Here is an 11,719-nt window from a genome sequence, read left to right as displayed (position 1 = left end):
GAATGGGTTTTGTTTCACAATCCTCTCCAGGGTGCGGTTATCCCTATTGCTTGTACACTTTTTTCTACCACATCTTTTCCTTCCCTTCGCCTCTCTATTAATGTGCTTGGACACAGAGCTCTGTGAACAGCCAGCCTCTTTAGCAATGACCTTTTGTGTCTTGCCCTCCTTGTGCAAGGTTTCAATGGTCGTCTTTTCCCCATGATTGTGTAGCCTACAGAACTAGACTGAGAGACCATTTAAAGGCCTTTGCAGGTGTTTTGAGTTAATTAGCTGATTAGAGTGTGGCACCAGGTGACAATATTCAAATTTTCTGAGATACTGATTTTGGGGTTTTCATTAGTTGTCAGTTATAATCATCAAAATTAAAAGGAATGAACACTTGAAATATATCAGTCTGTGTGGAATGAATGTATACATTATACAAGTTTCACTTTTTGAATGGAATTACTGAAATAAATAAACTTTTTGATGATATTCTAATTATGTTACCAGCACCTGTAAAATTAGGGCTGACCCTGAATAGTCAAAGATTTGATGCTTCGATGGGCGGAGCCTGATGTGACTGTCAATCTCACAGTCGAGGCTTCGCAGCGAAACAAGGATCACGCCATTTTGGTGATATGGGGATGTTCAACATCTGTTTTTTCATAGAACTACAATAAGTTAATATACAGCCTATTACAATATACATTTCAACGTTTAATGATAATATGTAAAATATATAAAAATTTCAATAAATGTTTTTAAAGTGCGTGAATAAATCCAAAATTGTAACCCTAACCCTGGGTCATCAGTGCGCATGTGCAGGCATAGCGTGTATGTGTGAAGTGGCAGAAGAGGAACACTTGCTGAAGAGAATGAGCTCCAGCTTAACTGGTGTTGTGCCAAGTTGTCCGAACCTTGCGGGACTTAAGTTAAGTTCATAAGTTGTATGTTATATATATATATATATATATATATACCAGCACCACAGTCCATTATAAACCACATAATAAATTAAGTTTATACAAAGGCATTTTACATCATGGGACACATGTTAATTCTCTCTGTGATTATGGACCGTCTCCAAAACTGCCTGCCAGCAGTAATATCTGGCCCGCGGCCAGATTATGGTGCTTTGATAGCGGTGCTGAAATAGATCTCAATCATGGCAGCAACAGTTACTCACATAATCACTTCCTCTTTAGTGGTTTTGCCTACAAAATAAAAGCGCGAGAAGCGTGTTCAGTGTGTCAAATTAGAAATAATTAACCATGGCTCTTCTTGCATTATGGTAACACCAGAGATGGGGACTCAAGTTTGAGAGTCAGACTCGCACACACAGTGACTCAAGACTCGACTTGAGATTCGTCCTCAAAAGACTTCAGATTTGACTCGAACTCGAGGTGCAGGACTTGTGAACAATGTTTATTTTTAGGAAACGTCTGGTGTGCTTGCTGGTATTCCCCTCCCTGTGTTACCTATAACCTATACCTACGTAACACAACTATGTTTTTGCTGTGCACAGCGACACGTGTGAGAGACAAACAAACACAGTTGTCGTGCTGAAAAGTGATCGTCCACCGAAAACTGATTGCCGTCTGCGCACCATGTTAAAGCTGTATCGCCCAGTCTCTTTATAACTACAGCTGCATCTGTGTCAAACAGGCATAACATGCATATAAACATCACTTTGTGTCCGTGGTATTAGCAAAGGTATGTCTTTGTGAAACTTAACTATTTCTTTTAACGGAATAATCACAATAGGTGGCTAAATAAGTGCAGTTTAATGAGGTAATCAGGCATGACATTTATGTGATTATAGGCAATAACAGAAGCCTGTCGCTGCTGGATTATGTGTTTGGTATGCATATGTCTATCATCTTTGTTTATATTTGGAAAACCGACTGTAGCCTATAATCAACATGACTTACTGCTGAGTTATATATAAAAAAAGACATGAACTCTTTATTATTATATTATTTTAACAGACTAACATAGTTTATAAGCTGTGATTAGTTGTAAACGCATTAGGCTACATGGTTGTGGTCTGTAAGTGAAAAACAGGTTAAAGGTTTATCAGGTAATGTTACAGTTTTATTATACATTAGTTAACGTTACACTGGTTTGAAAGTCTGGGGGGTGTGTTGAGTTACAGTAGTTGATTGTGCATGGCTCTGAGTGAAAAACGGGTTACACTTAAAAAAATTCTTTATGGCTATGCAGTTTTATAAGCAGCCTGGATTGAACGTAGCAGGGGATGCAACCCTCATTATAACCACGAGAGACTTGACTTAGACTCTAGCTCAAAGACTTGTGAGCATCTTGTGAGTGCTTTTAGAAGGGCGAGGTTATTAAGAGACCAGATTGACTTTTTTTGGGCATGTTGATCCATAGCTTGAGTCCCTATGAAAAGAAACCATATGAAAAATTTATTTAAAGCTAAAAAGTAAATTTTACGAAGCTCACCTTATAGGAAACATTCACTGAGAGAGCAATTGCACCAGAACAAGTGCCAGTGTATGCTGAAAGCAGTGTTGTGTGTCTTCAACAGTAGGCGGATCTCTGTTCATCCAAGGCTTCTGCTTAGGGAACGTTGTCACAAGTTGTACAGTAACAAATTGTGCAAAATGAACAAAAAAGTGCAGTTTTAATGGGATTGAGAGACCATGCAATTGTAACACTAACTTCTTGCATTAAATGTAATTTTAAAGTTGTGTCCTTCTTAGTGGAAATATATCAGTTCTATTATTAATTAGTGCACATAAATACTGTAGGTTTGTTATATCAAACGATACTAGTGTATTTTAAGTAGTCCATTATGAAAGAAAATTTCAGAGATTTTACAAATACTCCCGGTCTCCCCTAAATGTAACCTGAGCAGCGGATCTAAGCCAAACTTCAACAGGACTCCTGAAGAGGTCTCAACACAGTGGTGTAAGATTAAAACATAGCTTAGCGAGCGGTAGTCTATAAGCCAGATGGAATGGCTGCGGCGCATATCGCAATCTGTTTCAGAAAGACAAGAACACCATATCTAATTGTTTCTAAAAGCGAATCCTCACATTAACTTGAAAGGTCCAAATGGTGAAAAAATTATTGCATTAAATACCCCTTTACTCAGTTGGAAACTGTAGTCTGGTAATTGTATCCAAGTCCAAACACAACTTTCAAAGCCATCAAAAGCCATCACTTCAAAGTTTTCATGTTGGTTATTGTTGGTCCCTACACAGCGCATGATGCACAGCAGGCCTACTGTTGTTACTACTGAGAACTTTAATCCCTGTGCTGCAGGCTGTGGTCTAACATGCTGTACACAGAGTCATGTTTTCTTGAAAATCATGATGTTGCAGTCCATAATTCTTTAGTGAGAGATGACCTGCAGCTGCAGCTCATCCATTTGGTTCCCCAGACACCGACCATTGGCGAGGAAAAGGCTAGATAGAGATGATGACAAGTTAGCTTTAGCTTAGCCCATAGCCCTCCTCTCTTCTTTGTCTTTGTTTACAGTCTTTCATGTAGCTTTCGAGCAGTTCACTTTCAATGTCTTGGCAATCTTTGGAGTGAGCCAGAAATGGCCTATAAAATTGTCCAGGTTATTAGATCTGATGTCCAAGAGTTCCTGTTGGCTGTATGATACTTATTCACAACTGTTGGGTGGAACTACTAAGTCGCAGAATCTGGACAGACCCTGAGCCCCACGTTGTGCAAACGCCGCTATCTTGTTCAGATACTTTTATCTGAGATCACATTTATGCAGAAATACTAATTTAACCCTTTAGAATAGAACATTCTAAATGGTTAGCAAAGTTTCCAGCAGCACTGTATGTTTATGTTCAGGTCAAACAAATGATCCAAAGGAACTTTGGACGGACACAGGCTAGCTGTTTCCCCACGCTTCTAGTCTTTATGGTAAACCTAAGGCTCCAGCTTCATACGTAACACACAAACATGAGTGTGGCATCATCTTCTCATCTAACTAAGGGAATAAGCAGATTTCACAAAATGTTTAACTATTCCTTTAGTTTCTGAGCTTAGCATCACATCACTTCAATCTCAAATTTCTATTAGAACCAGCCAGACCACACAAGCAACCTAATTTATTTATTTTATAACTTTCATCAATGAATTTAGTTACTTGGGCATTATGTTCAGCTGAGACCAAATTGTCCTGCTTGTCCCATACATCCTCTTTTGTATCTAGTAATATTAGACTTGGCATAATGCCTAATCTCCTCCTGACAGCTGACAGACACTTTGGGTGGCAATGGAGGAAAGGAAATGAAAAGTGATGCAGAAGCCATTCCTTTTTTTTTTGCATTTAATGCCTATAGTTGACAAGACTATTTACTCCTGACCTGGTGCTGTCATTCAGCGCAGTGTGTCTCAGGTAAATAAATGTCAAAAAGCTGTAAGTTATCGCCTATATTACACAAAAACAAAATTCTTGATTCAGTTTGTCAGTGCTGGATGATGTTTAAAGAAGCAGAGACAGCATCAAAGTGCTTTTATTTTTTTAACCTGAAGTTGTGGTTTCACAGGGAAATGGACATGAGCGTGACTTCTTGGATGACAGACGAGTGTTCATCATGGATATGTATAATCGCTACATCTATCCCGGAGACGGATATGCTAAAAGTGAGTGAAAGCACCTTGTCAAACTTCCTTTTTAACTTTTTGATTTCAACAAAATATTGTAGAATTAATATCTTTAGACAGGTTCTTGCAGTTCTAGAGTTTTCATCTACTTAGATGCGATGCATTCTAGTGAGAAAATAAGCTCAATATTGCTCCTGCTGCCTGGTTGGAGGTTGAGGTTGAAGCAGAGTGAGCTGTCAGTTCCAGTCCCTGGACATCACCCAGTGCCATTTGAATTATGCTATGATTGCCTCGGCACTACCACTCACTCTATTAGCACTCAGCGGGAATTCTGTCACGCAGGAGTCCATTAACATCATAATCACGGCTTTTACACTAATTAATCTGTCAATACATTAAAGCTGATGTATTGACACATGTTACCCCAATTCTAACAATACTCTGCAGACGAAACGTCACAGTCCTGTCTTTAAAATTCTCCCCATTCTTCAGCTATCTTCTTCTCTGCAGTTAATTGAATTTAAGACATTTTGTAATCATTATAGGTGAAATAAATGTACATTCTGGCTTTTTTAGATAAAAACCACACAGTTCCACTCTTGCTTCATATTTTTTCCTCCAAGACACATTTATTTCCTTGTCCCTTCAAAGACAGCGCTTATAACTTTTGGACATTCTTTTTCTTTCAAGTCTTCTTGAAAAAAAAAAAACCTACCAAAAACTTCTGTTTGACATGCTATTGAGTTGTCCATTCCTACTTCTGTTGCTTAATTCTGTTTGAATGTTGAAACATAAAGGTGTCCTAATTAACATTTTTCATCAGTTGCATGTGTTATTGGAAATGTACATACCAGTATTCTATAGAACACAATTACCTACGTGACCTTACCATATGAAATCAGAAATTAGTTTTGTAAGCCTTACTATGCCTGTGTTGATAGAAATCCTGTTGCATGAAATACTACAGCAATTACTAGCCTATGTAAATGTGAGGCCTGTGGATTCAGCTCAACATTACTGCTACTGGTTTATTGATGGCAGCTCTGTTCTGTGGCTTTGTGCTGATGCTTGATCTGTGATGATCCGTGTGGATCTCCATTCCCGTCTCCATTTCTCTGCATTTCCAGGAGCCATAAAGAGGAAGGTGGAACTGGACTGGGGCACTGAAGACTCAGAGTACCTACAGAAGGTAGAGCTCCACTCTGACGGAGCGCTGAATGAGGTCAGACCTGACATCATAGTCTACAATGCAGGGACAGACATCTTGGATGGGGACCCCCTTGGAGGACTCTCCATATCACCACAGGTACTGTACCTGCTGTGTCAGATACTCAGTGTGACCGTATTTTTTAGAAGTGAGTATTGAAAAACCTTTTTATAGTTCAAACTAGAGTTTCAAAACATCGCTGGTGAGCTGGAAGACCATTCTGGGGGGTCTGGGGGTCACTGCTATGTTGTTATCATTTACACCTGTGATATCAGATGCAGTCAAACACAACTGTTCTGCCATGAAGTCTACCTTTTTTATGCCTATAAGTTTGAGGGTTTTTTCTTTTGACACATGTTATTGAGGTGTTAATAGGTGTCATAGTGATGTGTTGTTCAGGACTGCATTATATTTAGAGGTGTTTCTTAGATAAAATAGATGAAACGCCTCTCTATAAAATGTAAAACACCACTACTACCTATGACCTCAGTAATAAACATATAATTGAATAAGGCAGGGATGGAAGTGACCTCAGTCTGTAGCAATGTGTCTGTTACAATGCGCTGATTAATTGGATGTTAATGAATGAAAGTGCAGAGTGTCTGCAGATCACTTTACATCCGTGTTTACTCTTAAGAAATCTTAAAAGATTGAAAATCCTTCATCTGCATTGCTGTTTTGACAGAGATGTAGAACCAGCTGGCTCAGCTGGGTCAATTCATGGGAGTACTTCATGTAGCTAATTTGTCAGGAAATTTGAAAGAATACTGAGAGCTGATCCACATGAGCCACAGTTGGATTTATTGCTTCCTGTGTGCAGAGATTTCCTGCCAGAGATTCTGTAAATTCCAGAAAATAATTGGAGCAAATAAGGTGAATCTGCCGAATGTGTTAGTGGGGATGGTACACCGATGTGTGCAGTAGAACTCATTTGGGATTTGGACTGGTAAATGGCCTGAAATTAAAAAAGAAACCCCTGGTTAGTGCAGCTTTAATAATTATTATTTAACGTTCTGGCTGAACATGTGTTTCTGTCATACTAATTTCTCCTTAACAAATGAGTTTTTTTACATAATCTGTTCCCACTCTCAATACCTAGCCAAACAGGGATTTGTGTTTCTTTCCCCCAGACCTCCCCTCCCTGCTCAGGGAAGGAAGGGAGTGTAGATAGAAACATTAGTCAACAGCCTGACGAAAATCATAGAAAATACCAGTACTATCCACAGCCATGTATAGACCAGATTTTGTCTCATCTTTCTCTGCCAGGGCATTGTAAAGAGAGACGAGATTGTGTTCAGGGCTGCGAGGCGACGGGGCATCCCCATACTCATGGTGACATCTGGGGGGTACCAGAAGAAAACGGCCCGCATCATCGCTGACTCCATCCTCAACTTGCACCAGCACGGCCTGATTGGAGCAGAGGCTCTGGAGGGGGAGGGATCATCTTCACTGGTGACCGGCATGATGTGCAGCTCTGGATCTGTTGGATCAACATTCACTGCTGTCTGAGATGCATTAATCCTGGTGTTACTGCTCACAGGCGTGTCATCCACAGCTGTGACATTTAAAGGCACTCTGTAAATTTGTGTTGTACAGTTAGTGTGTGACAGCAGTGATGATATTTTAAGGTTACTGCTGTCACACAGGAATGAATGACGAATGATTGGGGGGGGTCCACAGTGCTTGTTTGCACATAGGACAAAAAATGCTCTGGTAAAGTTTTACATTTTTAAACTACAAGTTGGCAGTTACTCAAAGAGAGGAATAATTCATAATAATAAATCCTGACCACAGCTGATTTCATAAGCCCTCATATGCCACAAAAAGAGTTGTTTAAATTTTCATCAGTTGGAGAATGATGGTTTTATGTTTAATGTATGTTTGGGCAGCATTTTATAGAGGTATTCTTTCATCTCAGGAAATATAATAATGTCATTTGTGAAAGATATGACATATTAATAGTCAATGAAATGGTAAATCGGTGAAATGTTCTTACAGATACATGGGAAGTATATTAATTATCCTCCATCTCAGATTACTTTATGGAGATAATTTCCCATGAAAACGGTAACTATCCCAACAGTGATGTTTAAACTTCTTACTGAAGATAATGTGTCCTTCATTCCTCATTAGCATTTAGTTTGATCACTTCTAGGATAAACTGGCGTTTGTCTCTAGATAATGTTATAGTTATTATAGAGTTAATGGTATTTCATTACACAAGTTTGGCTACTAATGAGCAATTAATGGGGTGCTTTAAATCCAGTCTATCGCTGTGTTTATAGGGAACCCAATATGATTTTACTGTAGGTACTAAAGTATTTTGTCTCTAAAGTGTGAACAAATATGAAACACTAAAACATGTGACTCTGAGCACTTTAACTAGCGTAGTGAAAGAAAATTCACCAACATTCCCAAACTCCTGAAAATCAATGTTCTGTTGCAGTGTGTTCCTGCCATCTACACATCGAAGTCCAAAAAGTGTTCAGTGATTAATGAGCAGGTCTGTAGAGTGGCGCTTTTCATGGGTTTTACTTCTGATTGGTTTGCTGTAGTCAAACATACAGAACTCCCCTAATGATGTTTACACATAATATTCTATTCATACAAAATTGATCTTTAAAAATATTGGATCAATATGGTTAATGCAGCAGCTTGTAAAAAAAACATTAACTGCTACCACAGCTTCTGTGTGGACTGGAAATGCAGCTGTTAATGGACATCCTGCTGTTAATGGACAGTGTCTATTCATTCTGTTGTTTGGATTTGGCTTAAGTAACTTTATAGCTTTAGTAAATCTATGGAGTTACTTTTGTGTCAAAAAGTTAAACTATCTACACTCATGAATGTGTCATTAAAAATGTCATCCAAAGGCTTTATTTGCAAATCCAAAATGCTGCTGAGATCTTGTTGGTGGGACCTACGAAAGATGCGTCTCTACTGGCCAGTCTTCCATCGGAGTAACAGCTTGACAACATCAGCTGTTAGTAAACGGCAGATAAAGTTTTAAGGTCTTTGGAGAAGACAGAGCGGAAACAAAATCACTGTCTTCTAAGTCATAGCAAGAATGCTGTGTTGAACTGGTGCATGTAGATTGCGTTTTGACTGCAGTCAAGTGAGCCGTCGTTTGTGAAAACCCGGTCAAGCCAACCACCATTAGGATTTTGTGGCGCATCTATTCATGCAGTCACTGTACTGGTGCTTTTAGCAGCCAAAAAAAGATAAAAAACTTGTAGTTTTTTTTCCTCAAATTTGATATACCAATAAAACTGACATTATATCACACACCATATTATAAATTAGGTCCTGTTGAATATGTCACCAAAGAAATCCTAATGTGATAATACCATTTCCATAATAGGTTTGCTGAGAGGTATTCTGCTCAAATTATTCCTCGCTACGACCATATTACATCCATAAGGTGAGTGCTGATACTGGTGACGTAACTGTGTACTGCCATTGCATTAGATGTGTTTTGCAGCTGAGCGGACCTCCGTGGCTGCTGGCAGGTGCTGCTGTAATGATTTTCTAATGTATTTTCACATTCATTATCTTCCACTGCTCTGGCCCCACTTTATTGTTATAAAAAGTTAGGGAGTAAAGGACTGGAGTACAGACTCGTGATCATTTAAAGGATTTAAAGGCCTATCTTTGAACAACAGTATCCGGTTGAAACAGTATCCGGTGCTTATCCAGGAAGCTGTTTGGACACATTCATAATGAAACTGTGAAAGACAGGCCATATTAGCGGTGTCCGTGCTAATTAGCTAAAGTCTTTGATCTGGTGGGCTGCTTTTGAAATCCAGCTGAAAAGTTTAATGCAGTCTACCTTCATCAGGAATCAGACTGTATCACTTATTGTGTGCAGGCCTGTCCATAATGCCTGATCCCAGATTCCCGCTCATCAGCTCATTTCCATGTCAGTCAGCATTTTAGTCATTTCAGTTGACTGAATGTTGTGTGCCAAAAATAACACTGACGTCTACAAAGTACTGAATGTTTTTGGGTGCGTTTGGGATTTGTGCTGACATTGAAAACTACTTCTATGCATCATAATGATGAATAAACCTATAACAGCCAAAATGTCTGCTTTGTAATTTGTTTTTAAATCTTTACTGCCCATGGTACAATAATAGCATGTTTGGAAAACCTTAGTTAGCAATGCTGCTGCTATGTAGGTCAGCATTTCTTTGAATTTTCCATTGAGTACTGATAGTCCCATATGGGTGATCCGGCACCATATGATGTAATGAGGATCGGACAGTTGCAACTTAGTGGCTCAGTAAGAAAACCTCTAACGAGAATCAAAGATCTAAAGCATTCACTATTCACTACCATGCACTAATTTTCTGTTGTCCTTTAATCAAGCAGCTGTCTACACAAGGCATGGTGAGGAGAACTACAACAATTATGGATAAACCAATCAGTTTACTGGTCACAAAAGTAGCAGTCGAGATGTAAAACCTGGGTCAGGATCAGGTTTGGCCGTGTAGACTACAAGTTTCAAATGGAAGGCTTGCCATACATAAGTGAGAGAGGAAAGGGGCGTAGAAAGAAATATGTACTGGTAGCTCAAATAGAAGATGCTAATGGCTAATTTGTGTAGCTTCTCTGAGCACATCTCCATGGACATTGGTTAGTCTCCACCAGTTGGTCCAGGCTGAAATAGCTAAACAACTATGGGATGGAGTAGCATTTAAATTGCCTTTTAGATGGTGAATCCTGATGACTCACTAATGACTCAGATTCTTTCATTTTTCCTCAAGTGCTACCATGAGGTTCACATTTGTGTTTTTGAAATAACTTGACAAATATTGGATTGATTGTCACCCCCTCAGAATGAACGGTAATCACTTTGGTCATCCCGACTTTCCCTCTAGCACCATAATAAACAAATGATACAATTTTAATTTGTCCAATACTTTGGTTTCTGACCAAATACCTGCACACCTGATAGCATTCTCATCAGCCTCATCTGTTAGCATCTCTTTGTTTTAATTGACTGTGGTAAATATTATCACCTGCCTAGTATTATGCAGGCCATTCTGTAAAATGAGTACTTTTCATACTTTAACTATATTGTGCCTATATAACATTTGTACTTTTATATGCAATAGAGTATATATCGGTTATAAACGCTACTTTAACTTTTTAAAGTTGCATTGTGGGCTAATTTGAGTCTGCTAAATAGGGTATACTCACTTTCACTTGAACTTAAGACAATTCCACTTGGAAAATGCTGCATTGCGGATGGCCAATGGGGCGAAGGCTTGAACTTTACTGTGTGTTTATGTTGTTTTCATTTCCCAACTGACAAGCAAAGTATACTTTATGAAAAAAGCAGTCCAGCAGCAGTGTTCAGCTTTTGATTGAAAAAAAACAACAACAATTTCTATCAGAACAAGCAGCTGTGCAGACAAACTAAATATGGTCAGTTCTACTTAGAGCATGATGAGCAGCTCTCATTTTTCTGTTGGTGCTTGATTGTACATGTGTACTGCTGTTTTCAAGTGACTAAACACAAAAATGAACGGCCTTGAACATATGTACTGAGGTGTATTACAAGCTCAAAACAAGAGTCACTAAATCACTATAATCACCATGATATATAACACAGAACCAATTATACTAATTAGCTCATTAATAACACTAGTCGTCAGTGTTTTAACTAGAGCGTATTTGAGTAACATCCTAATATGAACTCTGGAGGTTACTAAGAAGGAGCTCCGAAATGTAATCAGAGTTTGTGGCAGAACTGTTATCTTGGATTGTTACTGGTTATTGTATTCCCAGAATGTGTCTGCCCACAGACAGACAGAACCCATCATGACAACATAATTTCATGCAGACCATGTACTGTGGTGGTGGTGGGACAAAGAAACCTTGTAGTAAGCTTCGTTAAACATGATTCCATGTCTGTTGGCCTGTCTC

General features: G+C 38.9%; 1 protein-coding gene across 1 annotated transcript in view; it reads left to right on the top strand.

The window, feature by feature from the left end:
* hdac11 (histone deacetylase 11) overlaps positions 1-9,871 on the top strand; it is a 43,997-nt gene extending 34,126 nt beyond the window's left edge. The window contains exons 9-11 of the mRNA XM_046075214.1: positions 4,524-4,620; positions 5,709-5,887; positions 7,055-9,871. Coding sequence (XP_045931170.1) covers positions 4,524-4,620; positions 5,709-5,887; positions 7,055-7,297 — 519 coding nt within the window. The 3' untranslated portion in view covers positions 7,298-9,871. The remainder of the gene's footprint in view (positions 1-4,523; positions 4,621-5,708; positions 5,888-7,054) is intronic.
* Positions 9,872-11,719: the final 1,848 nt, after the last annotated feature.

This window comes from Micropterus dolomieu, linkage group LG18, assembly GCF_021292245.1.
Source record: "Micropterus dolomieu isolate WLL.071019.BEF.003 ecotype Adirondacks linkage group LG18, ASM2129224v1, whole genome shotgun sequence".
Taxonomy (NCBI): domain Eukaryota; kingdom Metazoa; phylum Chordata; class Actinopteri; order Centrarchiformes; family Centrarchidae; genus Micropterus; species Micropterus dolomieu.
Note: the sequence above shows the minus strand (reverse complement) of the source record. Positions and strands in the feature narration are given on the sequence as shown.